The sequence below is a fragment of the Rosa rugosa genome, chromosome 2 (assembly GCF_958449725.1).
Source record: "Rosa rugosa chromosome 2, drRosRugo1.1, whole genome shotgun sequence".
In the NCBI taxonomy this organism is placed as follows: domain Eukaryota; kingdom Viridiplantae; phylum Streptophyta; class Magnoliopsida; order Rosales; family Rosaceae; genus Rosa; species Rosa rugosa.
This window is the reverse complement of record NC_084821.1, coordinates 56311341-56339041: the sequence shown is the minus strand read 5'-3', so window position 1 is coordinate 56339041 and position 27701 is coordinate 56311341. Positions and strand designations below refer to the sequence as shown.

The 27701-nt window shown below is 38.5% G+C and overlaps 4 protein-coding genes across 6 annotated transcripts; 2 read left to right on the top strand and 2 right to left on the bottom strand.

The window, feature by feature from the left end:
* The first annotated feature begins 2152 nt into the window (after positions 1–2152).
* Positions 2153–14654, top strand: LOC133728631 (protein PHOTOPERIOD-INDEPENDENT EARLY FLOWERING 1). 3 transcript variants are annotated; one of them, XM_062156053.1, is made up of 20 exons: positions 2153–2371; positions 3653–3733; positions 3898–4005; positions 4144–4224; positions 4339–4427; positions 4561–4691; positions 4792–4853; positions 5790–5925; positions 6296–6547; positions 6626–6699; positions 6785–6916; positions 7256–7294; positions 7655–7723; positions 7839–7901; positions 8005–11080; positions 11517–11581; positions 11662–11732; positions 12009–12792; positions 12992–13542; positions 13798–14654. In XM_062156053.1, the coding sequence occupies exons 1-20, from the start codon at positions 2312–2314 to the stop codon at positions 14237–14239; spliced, it is 6366 nt and encodes a 2121-aa protein (XP_062012037.1). In that variant the 5' UTR covers positions 2153–2311; the 3' UTR covers positions 14240–14654. The 3 variants fall into 3 exon arrangements, with proteins under 3 accessions (XP_062012037.1, XP_062012038.1, XP_062012039.1); XM_062156054.1 differs by lacking the exons at positions 2153–2371; positions 3653–3733; positions 3898–4005; ... (2 more) ...; positions 4561–4691; positions 4792–4853 and having other exon boundaries at positions 6303–6547; XM_062156055.1 differs by lacking the exons at positions 2153–2371; positions 3653–3733; positions 3898–4005; ... (4 more) ...; positions 5790–5925; positions 6296–6547 and having other exon boundaries at positions 6626–6706.
* Positions 14655–15399: 745 nt separating this feature from the next.
* On the bottom strand, positions 15400–20262 carry LOC133732388 (DEAD-box ATP-dependent RNA helicase 10-like). Its single transcript, XM_062159932.1, has 13 exons — positions 19978–20262; positions 19722–19845; positions 19574–19643; positions 19119–19181; positions 18700–18774; positions 18144–18263; positions 17870–17911; positions 17717–17791; positions 17033–17179; positions 16786–16923; positions 16114–16225; positions 15952–16040; positions 15400–15785 (listed from the first exon to the last, which is right to left on the bottom strand). The coding sequence occupies exons 1-13, from the start codon at positions 20117–20119 to the stop codon at positions 15663–15665; spliced, it is 1320 nt and encodes a 439-aa protein (XP_062015916.1). The 5' UTR covers positions 20120–20262; the 3' UTR covers positions 15400–15662.
* A 993-nt stretch (positions 20263–21255) lies between these two features.
* Positions 21256–24690, top strand: LOC133728629 (pentatricopeptide repeat-containing protein At3g24000, mitochondrial). Its single transcript, XM_062156052.1, has one exon. The coding sequence runs from the start codon at positions 21585–21587 to the stop codon at positions 24393–24395; it is 2811 nt and encodes a 936-aa protein (XP_062012036.1). The 5' UTR covers positions 21256–21584; the 3' UTR covers positions 24396–24690.
* Positions 24691–24974: 284 nt separating this feature from the next.
* On the bottom strand, positions 24975–27606 carry LOC133732386 (style cell-cycle inhibitor 1). The gene is made up of 4 exons (XM_062159931.1): positions 27446–27606; positions 26992–27096; positions 26417–26460; positions 24975–25473 (listed from the first exon to the last, which is right to left on the bottom strand). The coding sequence occupies exons 1-4, from the start codon at positions 27513–27515 to the stop codon at positions 25240–25242; spliced, it is 453 nt and encodes a 150-aa protein (XP_062015915.1). The 5' UTR covers positions 27516–27606; the 3' UTR covers positions 24975–25239.
* Between the last annotated feature and the right edge of the window lie 95 nt (positions 27607–27701).

Here is a 27701-nt window from a genome sequence, read left to right as displayed (position 1 = left end):
AAATCGGGTGCCAATATATTCATCACAAGTCAGAATAGGCCGTTACATACCTTTCCGCTGTCATTTATAGACAGACAAGAAGCTAGTGGTAGTACCCACAAGTGGTACGTACATATAGTCCTACTCATTGTACATTCAAATACGTAGAAATAGCGGATATCCTCCTTCGGTACTACTCCAGAGACGCTAAAGAGACATAGAGTGCACATCGGTGCTTAGTTTCCTAATACAAGGAATTATTGTAATTTAGACAAACTAAAAAACATATAAATGGGCTTAGGGCTAAAAACCCCAGCCTAAATTAGAAAACCAGGCAGCCCTAAGAGAAAGAGGACCAATCTCAAGGCCCAGCAAGATAAATGGACCGAATCCCAGACCACGTCTCCAACACGCCCATAGCCGCCTATACAGCGCCGACACTTCTCCGCCGCTGACGAGCCCCACCACGAAACCAGTACCACCCGTTTGGCCATGAGCCGCCCACGAGAAAAAATGAGAAAACGCCGAGCTCCACTCAGCCTGTACCGACGTCGAGCTCTGCCCCGAGCCCCACGCAGCCCACACCGCCGTCGAGTTCAACCCCGAGCCCCACGAAGCCCGCACCACTGGATCTGGAAATCCACCATGAGTGCGCCCAGACACTCGACCCCCATGCCGGATCTGCACGTAAACGACGTCAAAACACCTAGAGACGCTGGCCAAAACTTGCCTCCAACCATCCTGCCACAAAACCTCAAGACAACCCCTTCTCTTCAAACCAAAAACCCCGGGCAATGAAGTACCCGTCCGGCAGCCAGCAACAGGGACAACGCGGCGATGCCGGCGCTACCCATGGCCGCCGCCGGACAGGAAACGTTTGGAGGTGTTGGGTCTCTCTTGCGGCGCTAGGGCTAAGAGAGAGTTTTAGTAAGGACTTCTTGTTATTTCAATAATGGTAGTGTTATAACATAATTAGTGTGACATATCTGTGAAACTCTTTCAAAAAGTGTTAAAAAATTTAGTTTAAGCTCGCGAGAATAATTTTTTCATACTGAATTTTGACCCAAGGACAAAAATGAGGTGTAACTAGGCCTGGGAATTCAAAGCCGAGAAACCGAAACCGATACCGATCCCGTCCGAGCCGAGCCGAAACCAATCGGCTCGGTATGAAAAGATAGTTCTCCGGCATCCCGACCCGAACCGTACCGAAAACTATGTAAACGGGTCGGCACCGGTATGGGTCAAATACATACCAAATTGTCCGAACCGAACCGAAACCAGAACATGACCTCCGGAGCTCCGTTGCCAGTGGCGGTTCTGTCTCGGATTGAGTCGCTGGGATTCGTGGTGAGCCATGGGTACGGTTTGACGGAAGTGGTGAGTCATGGGTACGGTTTGACGGAGACGGTGGGGCTGGTGGTGTCGTGCGCGTGGATGTGGTGGAGCTGCCATGATTGGTCTGAGACCAATTATTGAGGGTATGAACATGGGTTGATTCTTCTTCTTCTGCTTCTCCTTCTCCTTCTTCTTCTTCATCTTCATCTTCATCTTCTTCTTCTTCAACTAACAATTCCCACATCTCTATGTCCCAATCCACCTCTGCACCTACAGCAGACCCACCTTCTTCCTTGCTCCAATCCACCTCTGCACCACCAACCCAGGAACCCAGTTCACGAAGTGAGTTCAACGATGAAAATGTGGAAGATCCAGATCGTGAAAATGAAAATGTGGAAACCGATTTGTACCGAACCAATCGGTTTCGGAACCAATCGGTATCCTTGATAAAATTCCGGCATCCCGAACCGATCCGAGCCGACTATAAAGTCGGTATCGGTTTCGGTATAGCCCCATTCCCGAGCCGAGCCAAACCGATCCCAGGCCTAGGTGTAACCATTTTAAATCTATTTCCAGAATTAAATATTTTTAATGGGTTGTTACCATTGTTTCAATCCATGCACAAAATAGTCTGCAGTTCAATTACGTTTCCTAAAAGAGAACGGAAACATGATTTAGAGAGTCGGGAGACACATGATTCCATTGATGAACCGACGTCGTTCTGATGGTAATTGGGCCTTTAGACTACATCTTATACCCAGGCCCAAATCAAACAGAATCCAGCCACGTAATCAAGACCAAACCCAAAACGCAACGCAACGCCGCAGGGAAATTTCAGAGGCTTTGGGAGAGACGGAGTCCTCAGATAGAACAAGCTCTAGAAAAGGAGAGAGAAAGAGATAGGCACAGTGAAAGCAATCGGAGAAGAAGCTCCACGGTGGCGTTGATCGGACGGTCCAGATCCCCTGGCTTCTGGATCTGACGACGACACAGCACCATGGCTTCCAAAGGTCCAAGGCCGAAGCTCGATCACGAACCCAGACCCAAGCGCCACAAGGTTGGCTTCCCGCTATCATATTCTTCATTTTTACTCTGAATTTTGAGTATTACTAAGCTTAGAGCAACATTAAAACCTCCACTTTTTTGCTTTCTGGAGAAGAAAATTGGAGCTTTCCAGTTTTTGCTTCACTAATGTGCCCTACCGAACTTGTAGATGGTTAGGTTAGAATTAGTATTGTGTTTGTCTTCTCATTTCCTGAACTGATATTGCAGCACAGTGATTTCGAATTGTTAATTTTTATAGGATTTTTAACCATAACTTTTTTTTTTTTTTTTTAGAGGAAAACATGAAAATTTTTGGTGCTGTTTGGTAAACAAAGTTCAGTGTGCTTTCTGAGAAGTCCGAATTCATAATTTTTTTTTTTTTTTTTTAATATGGAAAGAACAAGCTCTATGTCACTAGAAAAACTCATGTACTAGTTATATGTAAGTATTTAGAGCAACTGACTAAGGGTTCTACTGATTTTATAATTGGATTTCCTCGAAATGAAAAAGAGAAATTAGAGAAATTATGGACGTACATGGAGTGAGAAGTTAAAAAGGATGACTAAGTTGAAGTAGAGCAGCCTTTTATTGGAAATGTTTTGGCCACAAATGCCATAACCATGTGGACTGATAACTAGGGATAGGAATGCGATAAATGATGAAGTGAAATCATAGCCACCTTTAGGTAATTAGTAAATTAACAATATTTGGGGAGACCTCTTGAAATTTTTACCCGTTTCTTGTCTTACAAATATACAACATGCTAGTTGTCTTGAGAACAGTTTTAATTAGGGCCTATGTGTTTTACAATGTTGATGATGTAAAATAGATCCTGGAAGATTTACTGCTTATAAGCTTCAGCGTGCTCTTATTTAGATTCTGGAGAGTCAAATTTGCCAGGTTATAGCGATAAAACTTCAGGAATAGGTGCTACTCCTTTGCATATTCAGTGTCTTATTTGAGTATTTTTAGTTTATTTTGAAAAAGAAATCTTATTGGAGTAGATATGATGACATGGAGTGAGCAGTACTGGTTTACTTTGTGTAGGAAGGTGTATCTATTTTTCAATAGGAGTGTTAGAGTGAAATGGTGTAAATTTGTTTGTTCAGTTTTCTCAAAGAAAGTTTCAGATGCTAAAAATATGTTGAAGCTTATGTCTGTAATATGAATACATGTCTGTGCTCCTTGGTGATGATTATATTCTATATGCTGAAAACATTCAGTAGTTTGAATAGATTGTAGCAATCCTTCTGTTTATTCTTGACTCATTTTTGTACTAACATGAATGTGGTAGGCCCTTGAAGTTGCGAACGAACCTCGACGGCCAAAAGCTCATTGGGACCATGTTTTAGAAGAGATGATCTGGCTGTCAAAGGTAGGCATTGGTAACTATGTATGCATTGAAGATTGGCAATTTCTGTTATAAGAATTTTTTTTCATCTGCTTTTGTTATTTTTCTTTAGTTGCTATATTTTGAAACTTTTTGTATGCTATATATCTTTTTATTATTTCTCTGCTCATGTAACTAGTTGTTATCAGGACTTTGAGTCGGAGAGAAAATGGAAATTGGCTCAGGCAAAGAAGGTTGCTTTACGAGCCAGCAAGGGCATGCTAGATCAGGCTACAAGGGGAGAAAAGAAAATGAAGGTACTGACTTTCCATCACTGTTGCAAAAAAATATAGAAAAGCTTCTCATGTTACACAATATGGGCGCATATGATTATTGACTGACATGTTAGATTTCCTCTGATATTTTTCTAAATTGTGACATTTTATAATGATCAGGAAGAAGAGCAACGGATGAAAAAAGTTGCACTTAATATTTCAAAGGATGTGAAGAAATTCTGGCTGAAAATAGAAAAACTGGCAAGTTTATATTTGCCTAATTGACCTAGTCTGCAATCTGATTTGATTTTCTTTAATTCATTAATTTCTTTATAAGTGCGCCTCTGACTGTACATGCTCTATACTGTAATCTAGGTGCTTTACAAACATCAGATGGAGCTTGATGAGAAAAAGAAAAAGGCGCTTGATAAACAGCTTGAGTTCCTTTTAGGTCAAACTGAGAGGTTAAGCATTTTCCTCCTTGGTTAATTGCTATATTCTGAAATTTTAGTTGTATGGTGCACATCTTTTTGATTTGTGCTATACTCCATTACTCCCTTTAGACTGAATTGGCACTCTGCTACATGAAACTTCCAGGTACTCAACAATGTTGGCAGAAAATCTTGCGGACAAGCCTGTGCAGCAATGTTCCACACAAGATCAACTGAGTATTGAAGGCACAGCTGTGGGCGAAAATGATATTAGCAAATCAGCAGAATTGAATGTCGGTGAGTTGATTGTTGTATTTACACTGCTCTGATTTCACTTACCTAGGTGGCTTTCTTTTTCACTTTGTCAATGGAGGATGATTTTATACCTTTTAAACAGAACCTCAATCAGATACAGCAGACGGTGATGATGATTATAATATGCAATCTGATGATGGATCAGTAAGTCTATTCTTCCCTTCTCTTTCCTTTGTTTGGAACTGAATTTGTTGGTAGGGATCATATTAATAATGGAAATCAAGTAAGGAACTCTGATGTTTTCCATGGTTGGATAATATCAAGGCAAAGAAGTAAGTTACAGGTTTTCAACGTCTGCTCTGGAGAAACTGATAAATGCTTGCATGTTTGAAGACATGGTGCGAGATTGGCCGCAAAAAATATTATTTATCAGACTAGGAATGATACAGTGCTATAAATAAGGGAATGAAATAGACCTTTTGTGAATATAAATGAATAAATGCCTGCGTTTTAATTTCATAAGCTGTGTAGTATCTGCTGAGTCAATGGTAACTCGTGATACTTATTGGTTGTCTGTCAATCACAACATTAGCCACACTCCCCAGTACTTAGTATATTGAAGTAGATCTGTGTCACCCTTTGCACATGGATATCAGGCAAGCGTGAAAGAATCATAGTTGGTAGAGTACACGATCAAAATATTGGATTATCCTGTGATGTAGTTCATCTGTCTACTAAAAGGTGCAATTGAATTGTGGTGGGGAAACCTGTGTAAAATCAAATGAAACCTTACCATGATGAAAAAACTTGCATACATTTTGGGGAAGAAATCTCTGATCACAAACAGGTCAGGAATCAGATAACATACAACCTTTGTTGTCAATGTTTTCAGCCTCAGTTTCTATTAATTTGGGTCGAAATGTTATCAAGAGTATGCAGCTATCTGTAAAGTTATATGACCTGAATGTCTACTACCAAAATTTGTAATTTAGTAAGCATGTTTACAAAGGCTGCCTTTCTCCTATGCATTAATGAGGTAGACTGTTACCCTATGTGAATTTAGAAAATGCATTGATTCTGCTCTTTATATGTAGTTTCTATTTTTAACAGATGTTTTCCTGCATGGTGATGCTGTTTTAGGGAGATGATGAAAACACGATTGAGGAAGATGAAGCTCTTTTTACTAAAGAAGAAAGACGGGAAGAATTGGCTGCTTTACAGAATGAAGTGGATGTTCCACTCGAGAAGCTACTCAAACAATATACTAGAAAGAAAGGTGTGTGGCTATGGTTTTGCACAAGTATACTTTATTGATTTGGGCATTTTCGCTAAATATGGTCTGGAACATTTTGAATAAAATTGATAGGGAGGTAGGTCTATGTAGCTTGGTTTCCCAGGATTCATAAATGGAAATGGAGTAAAGCTTATCTTCAATACCTTCTTTAGCCATGTACCTTACTAGTTCCAACATATGATTTGGTTTTTAAAGATTAATAGCTAATTACGATGGCTATTTCCATTCTCTTTCTGCTGTTTCAGAGATAGGGAGTTCGATTTGTCACTGGTTTTACAAAAAGTTTCAGATTTAGGTATATAGATAGTAATCATGATCTTTTAACAAATATTTTCTGACATGTGGACTTCAGTTAACAGAGAAAGTAGTCAAGAAAAGGATGAAGATTATGTTGCAGAGATGACTTCTTCTGGGGAAGATGATGGTATATCTCCTGAAAAGGGTGAAGATGACACTGAAATGACCTCAGTGGGGAAAGATCATAGTATGAGTTCAGAAAAGGGTGAAGATGGTGCAGAAGTCATGTCTGTGGGGGAAGATCATGATATGTGTCATAAAACGGGTGAAGTTGGCGCAGAAATGACCTCATTGAGTGAAGATCATGGTATGTGTATGCAGTTAATTTTAATATTTCAGGGTAAATCTTTTGATTATATCTTAGGAGGTGAGTGCATTTATGCAGGTGAACAAAACGATCTTCTTATAGCCAATAAGACTGATAGAAGCAGCCCAGATGTTTTTACCGGTCGTCGTTGTGTAAGTTGTATGTGTTTATAGTTTTCACTGCTCAGTTCTGCAGCATCCGAAGGGTTTGGCATGATAGATATTTTTCTGGTTACAGGTTGGAAGTAATGGTGTGCCTATTTCAGAAACCCATTCATCCGAAATTAAGATTGGTGAAGCCAAAAATATTTCAGAAGCATCTCTGCAGTCTGCCAAAGGAAATATGCCATATGATTTTGATGATGAACATGTAAGAATGCAATTTCTTAGATGTTAACTTCCATCTTTTTCTGTTTAGCGACATTCTCGTATATCAATGTGTTTTATCTGATTGGGACCTTCATGTCTGGTGAACTCATTTCTGATTTATCTCTTAGCATGGTATGTTGCAAACAATTACTTTGTAGCCTTGACACTTGTTATGTTAATTAGACAATGTTATTGTGGATTTCAGATGTATGCATTTCCATTACTTTCCTTTTTTTGGTTCTAATCTCTTTTCACCTATATATTTTGTATTTCTATCACTTTCCTTTGTAATATGAAATTTGGCACGACCTTATTGTTGACTTTTTCTCAAATTTTGTAGGAGGATGGTGACTTCATTCTTGCTGCTGGAGAAGAAAAGGTGGGAATGGTGGAAACAACATTCTTGTTCTCATGTCTTTGGTTTTCTTCTGGTTTGATTTATCTTACTCAGTTTCCAGTCTGATATTGTAGTTTACTGACTTGCTACCTTTATTTAAAGTAGGTGGCTGGTATTAAAATACTTCATATCTAGTCTCTCGAACGAGTTTTATGATTCTTGCTTTTCATAATAAATAATGATAGAACTTGTTGGAGAGAGTGGATATAGAGCAATATGTTCTTTTCTTTTGTATTTTTTTTTTTGAATTGATTATTGTGGTTTTTGTTGTGTAGATAGTAAGTGGTTTTCATATTGCTAAGTCCAACAGCTTTTTTTTACTGATTTGAACTTGATACCCAGGATGATGAGACAACCTTATTAGAGGAGGAGGAATTGGCAAAAGCAGATACCAATCATCCCATGGATGAGGTATGGAGTCAAAGCCTAAATACCTTTTATGTGCACATCGGAATATTGGTAAAATCATTCGGCTTATACTTTGTGAAGTTGCTGATCTTACCTATGGCTTGCTGCTGCCTTTCAGATTGCATTACTGCAGAAGGAGAGTGAAATACCGTTAGAGGAATTGCTTGCAAGGTATAAAAAGGTATGGGTTTATTATGTGCTTCTGCGGTTTATTATGTGCTTCTGCTTATTTGTTAGTTGTTCACATCACATTTGATTTTGTTAAATCATCAACCTGTTTTCAGGATTTGAGCGGTGATGAAGTTGCAGATGGTGAATCTGAATATGGTTCTGCTTTATCAGAGGGATTTACGGATTCTCCATCTCTAGAAGATTCTGAACTGAAGCAACATGTTTCTATCAATGAAGATGTTGACTCTGGTGAACACCAGCCAGCTCTTGATTCTCCAACTGAAGAACATAGGGCTTCAGAAGGAGGAAGTGATAGTGAGAACAGAATAGAGGATGCAGCTGCTGCTGCAAGATCAGCACAACCAACTGGAAACACCTTCTCCACAACAAAAGTCCGTACAAAGTTCCCCTTTCTTCTGAAGTTCCCTCTTCGTGAGTATCAGCATATTGGTTTGGATTGGCTTGTAACAATGTATGAGAAAAGGCTGAATGGGATTCTAGCCGACGAGATGGGGCTAGGGAAGACAATCATGACAATCGCTTTGCTTGCACACCTAGCCTGTGAAAAGGGCATATGGGGCCCTCATCTTATTGTGGTCCCAACCAGTGTAATGCTCAATTGGGAGACTGAGTTTCTAAAATGGTGCCCTGCTTTCAAAATCCTGACTTATTTTGGAAGTGCAAAAGAGCGCAAATTGAAGAGGCAAGGCTGGCTGAAACCAAACTCATTTCATGTCTGCATAACAACATATAGACTGGTTATACAAGATTCAAAAGTCTTCAAGCGTAAGAAATGGAAATACTTGATTTTAGATGAAGCCCATCTGATTAAAAATTGGAAGTCGCAGAGATGGCAAACACTTTTGAACTTCAATTCCAAACGACGCATTTTGTTAACTGGTACTCCTCTACAGAATGATCTCATGGAACTTTGGTCTCTAATGCATTTCTTGATGCCCCACATATTTCAGTCTCATCAGGAGTTCAAGGATTGGTTCAGTAATCCAATATCCGGGATGGTTGAGGGGCAAGAAAAAGTAAATAAAGAAGTTCTTGATCGTCTACATAATGTCCTCCGCCCATTCATTCTCCGCCGTTTGAAACGAGATGTGGAGAAACAGCTGCCTATGAAGCATGAGCATGTCATATACTGTAGACTTTCCAGGAGGCAACGCAACTTGTATGAAGACTTTATTGCTAGCTCAGAAACACAAGCAACTCTGGCAAGTACCAATTTTTTTGGAATGATAAGTATAATAATGCAACTTCGTAAAGTGTGCAATCATCCTGACTTATTTGAAGGTCGTCCAATTGTCAGTTCCTTTGATATGAATGGTATTTACATGCAACTGAGTTCTTCAATATGTTCAATGCTTTCGCCTGGACCATTTTCTGTGGTAGACCTTAAGGGATTGGGGTTTTTATTTACTCATCTAGATTTTTCGATGTCTTCTTGGGAGAGTGATGAAGTTAAAGCTCTTGCTACCCCATCAAGTTTAATTAAAGAGCGTGTTACCCGGATTCATCTTGAAGATATTGGTGGATTTAAACATCGTAAACATCACAAGAAGATGCATGGTATGAATATCTTCGAAGACATCCAGAAGGCACTTATGGAGGAGAGACTAAGGCAAGCAAAAGAACATGCTGCAGCCGTTGCATGGTGGAATTCCTTGAGGTGTGATAGAAAACCTATATACTCAACGAGCCTGAGGGATCTTGTTACAGTTAGACATCCTGTTGTTGATATTGCTCATCACAAGGCTAACCCTGTGTCCTATATGTACTCCTCAAAGCTTGCTGATATAGTTCTTTCACCAGTAGAACGCTTCCAGAAAACAATTGACCTGGTTGAAAGCTTCGTGTTTGCAATTCCAGCTGCACGAGCTGCCCCACCTGTATGCTGGTGCAGTAAATCTGAAAGTTCTGTGTTTCTGCAACCAACTTATAAGCAGAAATGCTCTGAAGTCTTGTCGCCACTTCTGTCACCATTTAGACCTGCAATTGTCCGTAGACAAGTATATTTTCCTGATAGGAGACTAATACAGTTTGACTGTGGTAAGTTGCAGCAGCTTGCAGTTTTGCTTAGGAAATTGAAGTCAGAAGGTCACAGAGCTTTGATATTCACTCAGATGACGAAGATGCTTGACGTCTTGGAGGCTTTCATCAATTTATATGGTTACACGTACATGCGTTTAGATGGATCCACTCCGCCTGAGGAGAGGCAGACTTTAATGCAGCGGTTTAACACAAACCCAAAATTTTTTCTTTTCATATTGTCAACTCGTAGTGGAGGTGTTGGTATTAACCTAGTTGGGGCAGATACAGTTATCTTTTATGATAGTGACTGGAATCCTGCTATGGACCAACAAGCTCAAGATCGTTGCCACCGGATTGGACAGACACGAGAAGTTCATATTTATCGATTGATCAGTGAGAGCACCATTGAAGAAAACATTTTGAAGAAAGCAAATCAGAAGCGGACTCTTGACAATCTAGTTATACAAAGTGGGGACTATAACACTGAATTCTTCAAAAAGCTTGATCCCATGGAGCTGTTTTCTGGTCATAGAGCGCTTCCCATTAAGAACATGCAAAAGGAGAAAAATCACAACACAACTGAAGTTTCTCTATCTAATGTGGACCTGGAAGCTGCACTAAAGCATGCAGAAGATGAAGCAGATTATATGGCATTAAAGAAAGTTGAGCAGGAAGAAGCTGTGGACAACCAAGAATTTACTGAAGAAGCCATTGTGAGATTGGAAGATGATGAATTAGTGAATGAGGATGACATGAAGGTTGATGAACCCACAGATCAGGGGGCTTTGATGATGATGTCTTCAAACAAAGACAGCAGAATGATGTTGAATGGGAGTGATCCTAATGAAGAAAGAGCTCTCACTGGTGCTTGTAGGGAAGATGATGTGGACATGATGGCTGATGTCAAACAGATGGCTGCAGCTGCTGCTGCCGCAGGACAAGAGATTTCATCCTTTGGAAATCAGTTACGTCCGATAGATCATTATGCAATTCGTTTTCTAGAATTGTGGGACCCAATAATAGACAAGACAGCAGCAGAATCTCAAGTTAGATTTGAGGAGAGAGAGTGGGAACTGGACCGCATAGAAAAGTACAAGGAGGAAATGGAAGCTGAGATTGATGAAGATGAAGAACCTCTTGTATATGAAAGTAAGTACCTCATAGTTTTTTTTTTTTTTGGTGGTAATTGGCTCTCTAATGAGCTTGTCACAAGGGCTACTTTGTGATATGTATCATGTGACTGGACCCCAATCTGCAGACTTAGACAATTTTTTTATTCTCTAAAGCTAATTCTTTCCACCAGGCTCTTATAAAATCTGACAAAAAAAGAAAAAGAAAAAAAAGAAGGTTGTTCCTTCCTCCCAACGACATCTTTGACCATAATTCAATTTGTTAAAGCTCTCGTTTGTTCAGTTGCCTGTTTACTTCATCATTTAGTGATATTGCATCATCTAGTATCTGTAAACCAATGCTTTAATTGTGTGCGATATGGTTAATTGTGTGCAATATGGTACTCATGTTGGAATGTGAGATCCATATAAGTGCATGTTTCAACATTAGACTAAACTAATGTGTTGTCTCGTAGCATGGGATGCTGAATTTGCAACTGAGGCATATCGGCAGCAGGTTGAAGCCTTGACTCAACACCAGGTCAGTGGATGTTTTCAACATTTGTATAGATTATACTTCTGACCATGTAATAATATATATGCTTGTGGAACTTTCAACAGTTGATGGAGGAACTGGAATATGAAGCCAAGGAGAAGGAAGATGAAGCAGATGAAAATCTTGATTCTCTGAGGTAAGCTGTCAACTTGTACCAGTCCAAAGTTTTTTTTTTTTTTTCTCTCGTTTTCTTGCAAGAAAATGCTTGTCTAACATCCACACACTCTCCCACAATAATGCCTGCATCTATAAAGATGTCTAGGACAACATTTGCAAAGATACAAGTTCTGTGATTGTCCAACTGTTAAAATGAACAAATGAGGAGCCCTCTTATTTCATAGTGATACTAACAAAATTTGGAATTGTGTTTTAGGTAAATAATCATATGTTAACCTATTGTTCTTGGTAGCAGGTATGGGATGCCAAGTGATCCTAAACCTAAGCATAAGAAGAAATCGAAGAAAGCAAAATTTAAATCTCTGAAGAAACGGTCTCTAGCTTCTGAGCTGGAACCTGTTAAAGGAGAGCTGCAAGTGGAACCTATGTTCATAGATGAAGATTATCTCTCTAATGATGTGTTTTCCTATTCGGATATTGAATCACCTCATTCAAGTGTGCAGAAAAAACGCAAGAAGGCTGAATCTAAACCAGCTGGTGAAGATAAGATTTCAAAGAAGAAGTCTAAGAAACTGAAGAAGTCTCATCTTGAAATCAGTACTTCAGAGTTTGATACTAGTGTCTCCTCAGTGCAGCATGTTGAAGCATCAGAGTTAAAACCATGTGAGAGTGTGGTTGAATTCGAGCATAAACCAATTAGTAGATCCAAAATGGGAGGGAAAATATCCATCACTGCCATGCCTGTAAAGCGAGTTCTAATGATAAAACCAGAGAAGCTAAAGAAGGGAAACATTTGGTCTAGAGATTGTATTCCATCACCGGATTTTTGGTTATCACAGGAGGATGCAATTTTATGTGCTGTGGTACATGAGTATGGCCCTTATTGGAGCTTGGTGAGTGAGACGCTTTATGGTATGACTGCTGGTGGGTTTTATAGGGGGAGATATCGCCATCCAATTCTTTGTTGTGAGAGGTTTAGGGAACTTATCCAAAGATATGTTTTCTCCGCTCCAGACAATCCTAATTATGAAAAGGTCAACAATATAGGATCTGGAAAAGCTCTTTTAAGAGTAACAGAGGTACATCTTAGTTTTCTTTTGAAAATTTTCTTTTACACTTGCTGAATTATACATATGAATGTTTTGTTATCTTCATAGGCATTCATAATTTTTTGTAGATAGTCTGATGAAAAGTTGTGAATTATCATGGGTCTCCCAACATTATTAAAAATAAATAAAAGGAATAAACAGGCAGCTCATCATCTTTCTTTTATGTCAGGAAAATATTCGAATGTTATTAAATGTTGCTGCCGAGCAGCCCAATACAGAATATTTGATTCAGAAACACTTCATTGCCCTGCTATCCTCTGTCTGGAAGATGGCATCTCACAAAGACGGGAGACAAAATCTCCCATCTTCTGGGAATGGTGTATATTTTGGCGGAAAATTTTTCAGTTCTTCCAACCAAATTTCTCGGACTTCAGTGAAGGAAAACACAGCAACCATGAAATTTACCAATTTTGGACAGGGTGCCAGGTTGGTAGCAGCTGCACTTAATGATGCCAGCAGCAGGCGAGGGGATGAGTGTGTCATTTCTCCCAACCCTAGGAAAAAATCGTCAACCAATGCTGAACAGTTGGATATAACTCTGGACTTTCAGGCACAAAAGGATGACTCCACAGATCCATTTCCATCTGTTATCAATTTATCAATATCTGATATAGGCCCTCCATCAGAAAATAAGGCAATGGAACCGTATCTTCTCAGAGATTCCTGTAATGACTATTGCAAAAGCACCAGTGATGCAAATGTGGCTGAGAACCGTTTCAGGTAACGCGTCTTGCAACAGAGAATCTGATGCTCTTGCTGTCATAGCCGTTGTTCAAAATAAATATTTCTTATAGATGCAACCATGAGTACAATTTCTCTTGGACCAAAAATGAATGACTATTGCAACCTTGAATCCAAACACTAGCCTTATATGTGCAAAATAAACATCTATCATGTAGATGTTGTGTAAACAATTGCTTAGCGGTTTCTTAAGTACTGGGTGACTGCTAATATAATGTTCTGTCCTTCTTACAGGAATGCAACAAGAGCTTGCGATGAAGATACTATGGGGTGGGCTTCATCGACATTCCCGACATATGATGTCAGGTCTCGATCAGTGTCAAAGTTACCTTCCTCAGGAAAGCACAAGCTTGTCTTCTCCGATCCAGTTAGACCTTCAAAATCCAAGTTCAGAAAAAATGCAGTAGAGCATGGTGAGATGCGTCACTTTCTGGCTGAGCATGTATTCCCACCCTTGCCAATAGCTGCACCGCTGAATCCCAGTCCAAGGTTCGACCTGAACCTTCCTGTCAACGAGGATATTGAGACTGGTGATCTGGAAAGCACTTCCCATTCTCAGGTGGTTGAGTGTTCATTTGAAGAAAGCTTTGGAGTTCTCCCACATGAATATGTTCCTGAATTGCTTTCAGGCCTTGATGACTGTTCATTATTGCCAGAATATGATGACATTGCCTAAGGTAAACTGACGGCCACAACCACAGAAGTTTTGTTCAAGGGTGGTTCTGATGAAGCACTTGCTATGGGTTGAGTACTGATCTAATTTGGGCTTATCGACCATAGCGGCAGATGCATTTGGGGGATTTGATTCCTGTCGCATGCTGAAAACTAGTGGGATGATCAATCTGAGCAGTGCTATGAAGGTTCCAGGATCAGGGAAATTCAAATTGTATCATAAAAATTTTGTAGTCAATTTTTAGTTTAGGGATCTGGGTATTTATTTAGGGCTTCCATTGAGACGTCTGTAGTTGTATGGGCATATTTTCTCCATGAGAAGTAGTGAATGAAATTAGTGCACTAGAGTAATATGGAAAGAGATCACTGTCAAGCTTGGGTATTTGTTAGGGTTGAATGCATTTCAAGCTTGGGTGTTTGTCTTGTGGAGTCCCGAGTAAGATGAATACTTAAAAAATGAAATTTAAACTAATTACACTGTGAGCAGAGAAACCATGCATTGTTATTGAAGTTGCAATTTACATAGCATAAAAAACAAAGCTAGTGGTATAAAATATAAACCTACTTGAGAATCTGGTGTGATAATGGTAGGAACCTTGCATCCACAAGAGGGTTCCGGTTACTTATCATTTTTTTTATTTTTTTTCTCTTTTTAATTTTGGGTAGCTCTTTCCGACAATATGGTGGCATTGCCGACAAAAGTTTGTTGACACAAAATGCAATGTGTTCTTTTTCATTTTATTTTTTTGAGAGCATTTTGCCCATGAATTTGTAAATGTGTGTATGCCGACAAAAATTCGTGGGTAAAAGTGTGCCGGTTAGTGTGAATCTTTAATTAATTAATTAATTTTTTTTTTTTTTTTTAAGGAACTCACTGGTGAATATCTGATCAGCAAAGATGTGATCCTTTTACTTTATTTGATTAGGGGCCTTCGCCGATGAATGGATGATTTGGCCTCCCAACAAGTTGCGTACCTAAGAATTGTGAGGTTGAATCTAAGAAAACATTGAAGCATTTGTAAAAGATAAAAAAATTTAAAATTAAAACATTAAAAATAACATTGAAGCAACAAGAATTTTGTGCACTTGTGTATCTGTTACAGGCTACGGGAATCTCAGAATCTTGTCTTCCGGTTAAAATGATTTTGGTAGTGTTATACAATACAACTTTAATGAACAATTTCATTTTTCCCATGGAGTACACATCCTACGAAGAGGAGAATAAGCATTAGTCCCTAGTATCATAAGCTGAAACCAAACTAGTGAGAAAACACAATTGAAGAAATAAATTGTCCAATTTCTTGTTCCAATTGAAAAATAAAATGTCAACTGATGATCATTTTTTCTTCAGATACACAAATGTTAAGATGGTACACTACACAGAAAAAATTCCATTCTGTCAAAATTTGGAAGAGCTGCAAGCAATCTCATCTTTTTGTGAACTTTTTGGACTTGACATCCTTCTGACCTAAATACTTTCCAATATCAACATCGTCCTCGCCTTCATTTCCTCCTCCCTTCCTCTTCTTGCTTCCTTTTTCTTTTAATTTCTGGAAAAGCCAAATGTAGATCACGTCAACAAAATAAAAAGCTGATTAATCATGTGGATTAATCAAGAGAAAAAAAAGATGTACCCAATGACCACCGGGATAACCTCTAACAATAAATAATCATTGTAATTAACAGCTAAGGATAGAAACTCGGGAAGAACATTACCGAGGTGGCCAATCTTTTGGCCTCTGTGACACGTTCTAAAAATTGAAGCACCTCCACTTCCTGAGCAGGAAATTCAGGTAACTTTTTGCCTAAAAATTAACAAACCGTAAGCTTTCAAAACTCTCCGTTAGTGTCAAAACATACAAAGAAACTGGAGCCTACCGATAAGCTTTTCTATCTGTATATACCACTCCAACTCATACTGATTCACTAGTGAGATTGCTACCCCAGATCGTCCAGCACGAGCAGTCCTTCCTACTCGATGAATATAATCCTGCGACTCACTTGTAGTTAGAAAACCAGGCGACAGTATTTCAATGATACAAGTACTAAACAATATTTTTTTCTTCAACCATTCTTCCTTTGAACTACCTAAATTGTTTTGAGGACGCATGATTTTCAAACTCATCATAACATGGAAAAAGGTTCAGAATACCAGGGAGATAAAATTTCAATAAAGTGGGAAATAAATAACAATAATTCAATTCCACCAGTAGAATCCATGATACGTTGGGGAAAGGAAGGACAATAAGGCTATATCAAAGACATTACTACTACTATCACATGCTGGTGATAAGTTTCATAATTGTATTCGAGTGCAACAGAAAGTGCTCTCAGTAATACCACAACTACAGAAACTAGGATAACTTTAGAGTGATATAATAAGGGGATCCAGATCTTCCCATTAAGTTACAAATGCAGCTTCAAAGTACATGGTATAGTTGTTTTAAACAGCATCAACTCCTCAACTAAGTAGCAAACATACATATTAAGACCCTGACACAAATGACAAACAACCAGCCCTACACTACATTAGCAAATAGAAAGCCTCACCTTAGAATTTGAGGGAATATCATAATTAATAACCATATCCACCGATGGAATATCCAATCCTCTACTTGCCACATCAGTGCAGATAAGTACATTACACTCTCCAGCTTTAAACATATTTAAGGCACCAAGTCTTTTTGACTGCCAAAAGGATGACACAAACAAGGTCAGAAAAATTCCATAATATCAACCAACTGAATATGCTACAAAATGAGTAAAGACTGGCAAGTGTTAATTCAGCGTAACATACCTGGCTCATATGACCGCTAATAGGGGTGGCTCTTATGCCAAGATTTCGAAGCATCGTAGCCAATAGGAGTGTTGCATCACATGTACGAGTAAAAACCATAGTTGTACATTGACACTTCTCAGTCAGAATATATACAAGATAACAGTCCTGTACGCACAAAAGTAGTGAACTTGAGTTTATATCAAAGGGAGTTGGACATTATACAACAACAAAAACAGCAGGAACTCCATGCACAAAGTAAAACTGCAAGCCAAAGTATATCTGGCATTACATCTCATTTACAGTGCACAGTATATTTCAAATGCTCAATAAATGCTTGATATTTGTCTGTCTTTGTGGCACCATTACTACCCTACAACCACCATTCATGTCTGACTACAATAGTCACTCATGCCATTCCCCTCCCTAAGCACACACACTTCAGGATGTTCAGCAGATATATAAATGAGTCCACTTCAGTAGCTATAATTGCCAGAAGGTTCAGAAGTTCCTGACATCTGTTTGAATGTAGTGTTTTAGAATAGACATATTTCTGTACTCTTGTGAGCAATTATTAGCAGCACGCTGAGCCCTAATATACTTTACTTATGAACATGAGAGTGCATATGACATCTAAATGAGTACAGGCATATCATAAAGGATTAAAAATACTAAAACTAGAAGAATAACAAAAGGGAAAGAAACCTTATGCTGGGACGGCAGAAAACGATACTGCTGCTTTAGTGTATCAACGGTAGAATATTTAGATGCTACTTCAATCTGAGATAACTCGAGAAATTAGGTTACAATTTGAGAGAAATTTGTGGAGAATGAACATGTTGCAGGCTCTCATCATACCTTCACAGGGTTCCTTAGACAAGCCCTTTGCAGCTTCTTGACCTGCAATTTTATAAGCGCAACTCTTTTAACTCATATAATAGCTAGTCAAGAGATTCTGAGTAAAATTTGTAAAACAAAAATATGTTCAAAAGATAACTTCTTCAAGAATGGTAAATGTCCAATCAACCTATCACTTTACAGTGTGTAATGTCCAGCATTTGATGGTACAAAAGGAAAATAATATCAGTAATACATCCACAACTGTAGATTCATTGAAATTGTTGAACCATACCTTTTTAGTCATGGTAGCAGAAAACAAATATGTTCTCCGTTCGCGAGGGATGACTTTCAGAATGTCATCAAGTGTCTTTTCAAAGTCCTCATTAAGCAATCTGTCTGCCTCATCTAGAACCTGCTCAATTGAAAGTAAAACGTTTCTTAGCATTTCCAGACAAGTATGAGATATGGGATATATGAGGTCATAAGAGAAGCGAGACGACTTGATTTAGGGCAATCATAAATAACAATGTCACTTTTCTTAATGGAAGGGAAAGAAGGTGCGAGATGTAGTCTAGGAAAATGAAAACAGGCTATTGTAATGACATAAAAATTCAGCAATAGTACAAATTTATGCAGAGTCTCTTATTACTTTTAATTTTTCTTTATACGATCTTCCTATTTTTCTTTCCAGTCAGTCTTCTTTCACCCTCTTGGTATTTACTTTCTCCTTTTAACAATCTTCCTCTGGTTCTAGTCTACATTGAATATGTTCACACCATCTATTCCATCTAAGTTGAAATTGCATCTACAACAGAATAGTGAAAATCATCGGATCAATGAGATCTTACCAAATACTTCAATGTGCGAAGAGAAAATCCTTTTGTGTTGGATACATGATCCATGAGGCGTCCAGGTGTAGCAACCTTCAAGGGAATATAACAGTAAAAACAACAATAAGTACCTAACAACTTACAGAAATTTCTATATCCTTTACGGATATTCCTATGTCGGCACAGAAATACCTACAGATCTATAACAAATTAAATTATGTTTTCTATCAGGAAAATATATCATATTTAAAAATTTATTTAAAAGCATTCGTAGGATAATATAAGAACAACATAAAGACAGACTTCGTTAAACTATACCTTCATTATGAGAAATGCCTAAGTCAACAAACCAATATTCTAAAAAGCCCAGACATCCAAGTAAACTATAGTACAGATGTTAAGGAAATCAAGCCTCGACTAGAAAAATAAAAACTTACAATAATGTGTGGCCTCTTTGCAAGCATAATAGTCTGTTGGACCATATCCACTCCTCCAACAAGCTGAAAGGATTAGGTAAACGAAGCTAAGAAGCATAAACAATGATTACATATACATAAATCAATAAGAAACTATGATGCAACCAACTAATATAGAAGCACTTGAAGCAATTAAAGTTATGCACACAATTTGATTTCATTTTCCGGTGAACTACAGAACTAGAAAAAATACACTAAAGAACCACCCATGTGCCACAACCTAGAGAGTACACACACTAGCAGAAGATTGCTTGCATCAGAAAACCATTAAGATGAAACAAGGTCAGATACTTAATGCAAAGCTAAATCGGGTTATATAGACATCTACAACGTCCATCCATTTTGTTCAACCAATACATATACTCGCAAAGCACATAAAATCCTAAGCTAGAACACTATAAATACGAAATGCTCACCACTGCGGACTTGGCACCAAACTCATACCCCAAAGCTTCAAACTGCTCAGATATCTGAATTGCAAGCTCCCTGTAGATTATGCAACTCACATTAATTTTTAAAAAAAAAAAAAAAAAAAAAAAGTAATCTTTGAGCCGAGTACAATACCTAGTTGGGGCGAGAACACAAGCAAAAAATGCATGAGGAGAATCAATGAGAGCTTGCAATATGGGAAGGGCAAAAGCAGCGGTTTTACCCGACCCGGTTTGGGCGAGTCCGATCAAGTCCTTTCCTTTAACACCAAAAAAATCAATATTCACAATCAGTAACCACAAAATCAATACTTGAATTGAAAAATTCGAACTCGAAAACTGAAAAAGATTGAATCTTTAGAGGAAAATGAAGGAGGGGAGATTCAGGGAACCTTCTAGGGCATGAGGGATTGCTTCGACTTGAATAGGGGTAGGGTTTTGCCAGTCCAGCTTCGCAACGGCCTCGACCAATTGGTCGCAGAGCCCCAAGCTCTTGAAGGTCTTGACCTCGCCGTCTAGTTCGTCGGAGGCCATTGTCGAATCAATGGGAGTTGCAGAAGAAACGGCGCCGTTGAGGTCGTAGGAAGATGGTGATTGGGTCGACGGCTTTGGCGGTGAGGGTTTAAGGGTTAAGGCGCAAACGAGCTTGGGGGTTTTAGGGGTTTGGGGCTCTACAGATATATCCTTACGTAGACTTCTCAATTTCCTTTCACCCAAAAATAGAAAAAAAAAAAATTGGTTATTATTTTGATGATTTCTTTTTTCTTTTTTTTTAAATATCAACTCCTTTCACTCATCAACAAAATTACACATGTGAATTCTCATATTTCAGTGATTTCACTGTAGGTGAAATCTTATAATGATCGACACGCATTAAACTCTTGATCAGATTGTGTAAAAGAAAAATTACGTAAATTATGACATTATGTATCAAAATTTATTCATAATTTGATTTTGGATTAACTTGTTCGTCTAATACAATTCTTTTGTAATTAACGTATTTATATTTTTCACTCAGTTCTCGATATTCAATTAACATTTATATTAATTAGTCGCAAGTATGAAATTTTAAAGTAGAAATAATATTCTATTCTCAAAAAACATTTATGTTCCAAATTTAGCATTTGGACCGTCATCTTTTTTAAATTGTTATTAGATTTTGTCAATTGATATGATTGAAAAACAAATAAGCACATAGAGAGAGGAAAAAAAAAAACATGTACTCTTCTTACCTCCACAACAAATCTTATCAATTTTTCTTTGCGGAGTGAAATTTATACTTCTTATTTTACAATTCACAATTCATGTTTTCTTTTTTAATATCTTAATTTGTCTTTTTTTTTTGTAGTTACACCGTCGTAGTATGAATTTCATTCTAAAAGAGAAAATAAGGAGAATGAATTGCAAATTTAAGAGTGTGAAATTCATCTTATTTTTAGAATTGTCCCTTCAATAGTTCAAATGTTCAAACTCTCATTATTTGGATTTTTTTTTTACATACTCACATTATTTAGATGCCAGAGGATACATTCATACATATGTGGAAATTTTCAAATTGCTATACAAAAGCCCTAATATTAATTGGTCCCAAGCCAAAGAAAAATAAAGACATGAATGAAAGATGTCACTCTCCCTCTACACATCCAAGGTCCAAGTTTGATAGTGAAGCCTGAAGCAGCAAAACGCAGAGCTGGCTAGCTCCTGCAGAAAATTCTCAGCTCTCAGGCTCCACCTTCCAATCCCAAACCCATCTTCTTACCTCCCCATTTCCACACGCAGAACCTACCTAAACCCAAAACCCATCTCCCTCCAATGCCTAGAACAACCCCAAAACCACGGCACCCATCCCCTTTCAGACCACCCCAACCCCGAAATCTCATGCTTCCCCCACAAGGGTTTCTCCCAGATCACCCAGGAAACCTCCGGCAAATCCCTACACGCATTGTGCGTAAAGGGCATTGTGCCTCTCAGAGCCTTCTGCTCAAACACTCTGGTCAACATGTACTCGAAATTTGGTCGTATTGGATATGCACGCAAGGTGTTTGATGATATTCCTGAGAGAAATGAAGCTTCTTGGAACACGATGATGTCGAGCTATGTGAGAGTGGGGTTGTATTCTGACTCGGTTAGGTTCTTTTGTGAGATGGTTGGCTGTGGCGTTAGGCCGAGTGGGTTTGTCATTGCTAGTTTGGTTACTGCGTGTGATAAGTCTGGTTCTATGTTTTGTGAAGGAATGCAAGTCCATGGCTTTGTGGTGAAACTTGGGTTGTTGTGTGATGTGTTTGTGGGTACTTCTGTTTTGCATTTTTATGGGACCTATGGTGTTGTTTCGAATGCTAGAAAGGTGTTTGAGGAGATGCCGGAGAAGAATGTGGTTACTTGGACTTCTTTGATTGTTGGGTATTCTAATGGTGGAGATTTGGGAGAGGTAATGAGTATATATAAGCGTATGAGGCGTGAAGGAGTGTGTTGCAATGATAATACTTTAGCCATAGTGTTTAGTACTTGTGGGGCGCTGGGGGATGAGTTATTGGGTCAACAAGTTCTTGGAGATGTTGTGAAACTTGGACTGCAGACTAGTGTTTCTGTGGCAAATTCGCTCATATCCATGTATGGTAGCTTTGGTAATGTGGGTGAGGCGTGCTATGTATTCGATCACATGGATGAAAGGGACACAATCTCATGGAATTCTATTATTTCTGCTAATGTGCAAAATGGGCTTTGTGAAGAATCATTACGGTATTTTCATCGTATGCGGCATGTTAATAAAGAAGTGAATTCTATAACAGTTTCAACGTTGTTGGGAGTCTGCGGTTCCACAGATAAACTGAAGTGGGGCAGGGGAATTCATGGACTAGTGGTGAAACTGGGGATGGAATCAAATGTTTGTGTTGGCAATACTCTTTTAAGTATGTATTCTGAGGCTGGAAAATCTGAAGATGCTGAGTTAGTTTTCAAAAGAATGATAGAGAAGGATATAATCTCATGGAACTCCATGTTAGCATGCTATGTTCAGAATGAGGAGTCCCAAAATGCCCTCAAACATTTTGCTGAAATGCTGCGGATGAGAAAAGCAATAAATTATGTGACTTTAACAAGTGCATTATCTGCCTGTTCAAATCCAGAATTTGTAGTTGAAGGAAAGATTCTTCATGCTCTAGCAGTCATTGCAGGCCTACAAGACAATCTGATAGTAGGAAATGCATTAGTTACCATGTATGGAAAGCTTAGTAAGACGCTTGAAGCAGCGAAGGTGTTGCAAACAATGCCCAAGCGAGATGAAGTTACTTGGAATTCTCTCATCGGTAGTTATGCTGAAAACAAAGAACCAGATGAGGTAATTACAGCTTTTAAACTCATGAGAAAAGAAGGAACTGCAGCAAACTACATTACAATAATTAATGTTCTTGGTGCTTTCCTGATTCCTAGTGATCTACTAAAACATGGGATGCCCATCCATGCATACATAGTTCTAACAGGATTTGAATCAGAAAAGTATGTGCAGAGTTCCCTTATTACGATGTATGCTAAGTGTGGTGATTTGAACTCAAGTAATTCCATATTTAGTGGACTAACTGTCAAGAACTCCATTGCATGGAATGCAATCATTGCTGCAAATGCTAACCATGGCCTTGAGGAAGCTTTGAAACTTGCTTTGATGATGAGAAGAGCTGGAGTGGACTTTGATCAGTTCAGCTTATCTATCGCACTTTCTGTTAGTGCAGACCTGGCTATGTTGGTAGAAGGTCAGCAGCTTCATGGCCTGGTAGTTAAGCTTGGTTTTGACACAGACCATTATATTACAAATGCTGCGATGGATATGTATGGAAAATGCGGGGAGATGGAAGATGTTCTGAAGATGCTTCCATCACCAACCATTAGGTCACGATTATCATGGAACATCATGATATCATCGTTTGCCAAACATGGGTGTTTCGAGAAGGCTAGGGAGAGCTTTCATGAAATGGTAAGTCTGGGTGTGAAACCTGACCATGTCACCTTTGTCTCACTTCTCTCTGCGTGCAGTCATGGGGGTCTCGTGGATGATGGTCTTGCATACTATAATGCAATGACTACAGAGTTCGGTGTCCCACCAGCAATAGAACATTGTGTGTGCGTAATTGATCTTCTTGGGCGATCAGGAAGGCTTTCTGAGGCTGAAAACTTTATTAAAGAAATGCCAGTCCCCCCAAATGACCTTGTGTGGCGGAGCTTGTTGGCTGCATGTAAAATTCATCGCAATTTGGAATTAGGGAGGAAAGCAGCAGACCATCTTCTTGAGTTAGATCCATCAGACGATTCAGCTTATGTTCTTTTCTCAAATGTTTGTGCAAGTACTGGAAGATGGGAGGAAGTAGAGAATGTAAGGAGGCAAATGGGTTCGAGAAACATAACGAAAAGGCCAGCATGTAGTTGGGTCAAGTTGAAAAGTGAGGTGAGTAAATTCGGGATGGGAGAAAAGTCTCACCCACAGACACAGCAGATTTATGCCAAGTTGGGAGAGCTTATGAAGATGATTAGAGAAGCAGGCTATGTTCCTGATACAAGCTACTCCCTGCAAGATACCGATGAAGAACAGAAGGAGCAAAATCTTTGGAACCACAGTGAGAGAATTGCCCTTGCTTTTGGGTTGATCAATACTCCAGAAGGTTCACCTGTTAAGGTTTTCAAGAATCTTCGAGTCTGTGGTGATTGCCATTCTGTGTACAAGCATGTTAGCGCAGTAGTTGGGCGGAAAATCATATTGAGGGATCCATACCGGTTTCACCATTTCAGTGATGGCAAGTGTTCTTGTTCTGACTATTGGTGAGGTCAAGAGGAGCTACCTAAAGATCCTCAAATACACAGTACCCAGATAAAGGGATCAAAGCTAATTTGATACTAGGCATAGGATAGGATCCAATTCCCATATCTTCTACATCTATTGGGATAGTATAACTTGGTTGAGGTCTAGTTAGCCGTTTAGGGTAGGAGAATGCCATCATTTTTTGTACCATCTAGAATAAATTTTAGGAACAGAAATTGATATAGCATATTTACCAAGCTAAATTGTGAACCTAACTCGGTCACTAACAGTGCTTTACAATGAATTTTCTAATCCTTAACATGAGGTCCATTTTTAATTTCTATATATTGATCACCCCATCAAAGAGATTTTATCCAATGATTTAATGTTATAAAGAAGGTTTTCATAAACGAGTTGGATTTCAGTTTCATTGACACACCAATTAATTAGGGTGGATTAGAAATTGTAAATTCCCAGAAGATTAATACCTCGACAGGAAGATTGACAAAATCCTATTCAGAGCGCTAGACATGTCATTGAAAGAGTTGAACATGCCTATGGTTTCATTTGGATTAGTAATAGCAGTTTGTAACGATTTGAATGTTAGAATCAAACTTGGTAAAACGCAATCCAATAGCATCAACCCTCCATTTAAGATGGATAACAACATGGTGTCGACTGCTGCATCTTGATATTACCTTACTTTTACCAGTTACAACTTACAAAAGAAAGAATCATAAATGGATTTAAGCTACATGTTGTATTGTGCGAATTAACCCTGGGTAGACATAAAACCTATTGATAACGAAGAAAAACGAAACATGCTATGCAGAGCACAAGGGCAGAGATCCACTGCTAGTGTTGCTTTTCACCCTTTGATTTTCCAATTATGAGCAGACCGGGGTGCAGTTTCAATCCCCTCGTAGTATCTGGATTCAAGCTTTTTCTTGTTCCAAGCTTTCACAAAGTCTGAAAACAGTTGCCGTGCAGATTCTGCAGAAAGATCAGAGAAGAACACCTCTTTCTCTTCTTTCAGCCAAGTGGAGAACTCATTGTTCTTAGAGAAATAGTCATCACCGGACAGTTCTTGGATCTCAATGTTCTGAAAGAGAAAAGATAATTTCCTAAGTACCAGCTACCAGAAAATCAATGCTCAGGAAACTAACAGATTATGCAGCGTGACCAACTAGATGCGTACCATTAACTATCAAGTACAAATATTTAAAACAGCACACTAGTGTCTATATTGAAACCAATATGTATATAACTTAAGAGTTCACACATTTTTACCAATTCATTGAACTAATGCTAGATAAATTTTATTTTCACAGGAGATAGCCTTGATGCAGTAAAACAAGGGAGCAAACATTTGTGCATTACTGCATTTATAGAGAGAGTTTATCTAAGCCTTCCAATAGGTTGAACTCTAAATTGCAATGAGAAATGCTTCCACACAAGTCTGTCTATAATCTAGCTGACTGCATAAGACAAGATAACTTCTGCTTACTTGCAAGTTGCAAGAAAGAATAAACAAGAACAAACAGTGGTAGCAAGATTGGTAAAAAGTTTGTTTTCTAGGTTCTTTAACTGATAATCAGAAGTAGGCAACTAATGGAAACTATGTGTTGCTAGTCTTCCTGTTCCCGCATTTTCTACATATTGCCCCACACAATCTAAATTTTCAATGCTCTGGAGATAATACTAATTACCAATGACCACAAGAACACATCTAAACAATCAAAATTAAAGTGTTGCAGACTTTAGAGATTCTGTGTAAATTTTAGATTAACATCACATCATTACCTCTTAAAGTTACCTACTTGTTCAATAACTGAGATCAGTTAAAGTATTCAAAAACTTATATTCGAGATTTTGTACTATCTTAAATGTAATGACAGATAAGTATTCTTTGTAAGATTGTGAACTTTGATATCCGTTGCTTTAAAATTTAAAAGGCACAGGTAAAATTCGATCATCAACAGCTCACAGATGGTAAAACAGAAACCATCAAGGCCTTATTAGTTATTAGAAATAAGATAACTTACCAAGCGGCGATGTTTACTTCTATGCTTATCCTTTGTCTTCTTTTCTGAGGCACAACAAGGATGTCAATATCAGAATCAATTTCCCATAGAAGAACGTAATCCTTAATAGGCCAAGAAATTAGTAACGCAAATTTCCTGACTCATAATCCATTAGAAGTAACATCATAAGGCACATAGTGTCATCTGATCTAGTTAGTCCCTTTTTCTTTTGTTTACTTTTCCATGTTCGAAACAACTCTGAGCTAACAGAGCATGTAAATACCCCAAACAAAAGATGCATCTGATAACACCACATACTGTACACTACTGGTGTGAATCGAAGCCTAATTTCTATCATTCCTGAACTAGCAATCCTGAATACTTAAACAATGACGGCATCTCTTCCCAACTAAGAGGTCAAAACAAACTGAACTTTACTCTAGGGGAATTCGATTAGGCCCAAAATCCATCTTAAACTAGTGAAGAAAATCAAAACAACATTCTCAATTAGTTCGAATTGAATACAATTCTAAGCCCGAAACGTCATAAACTTTGAAAAGATGAAGTGGCAGCCTCAGACTTATAGGGGTATATACCTTTATCAGAATGCTTATGTGATCTTTTCTTGTCCTTCTTGTCACTCTTTCTGCTCTTTCTATCCTCATCTTCCACTGTTCTATGCCTCTTACCTTTCCCCTCATCTGTAATTCCACAATAACAACAGAAAAAAACAAATTGTAAGAAATACAAAGCACATTAGCCCAAGAAAACCCACTTCGATATCATAATGAAATTGGAAACAAGAAAGTTATTTTCTTATTTGCTGGACATTAAAATTTCGAGGCTTTCTCAGTCGGAAAAACACAGAAACCAAATCCGCTGCTAACCCTAGCCTGATAGAGCTATTTTGACTCAATTGGGAATAACCAGAACAGCAAAAGCTATGAAATTGAGAGCTTTTTTTTTTATATGCTTTTCATCCTAGTTCGTTTTTTTTTTTTTTTGCTTTGTTTTTTAAGAGTAAGCAAACTGGGAAAAGAGAAAGAGTACCTTGTGCAGGTGAAGAAGAGCTCCTTTTCCTACTCTTCTTCTTCTCCTCCGGTTTCCTGTCGCTTCCCATTTTGGCTCAACAAAATCTTCAATAACAGGAATAAGCCGGATGGGGGTTTTTAACACTTTTATAAGGAACGGACGACTCGGACCCAAACGGGTTTGTTCATCCTTTAAACGGTTGAACCGGTTAAGGGTTGGGGACTTAGAAATATAAAATAAAAAAAATCATGAACCAAACCGAAGCTAATTAGGT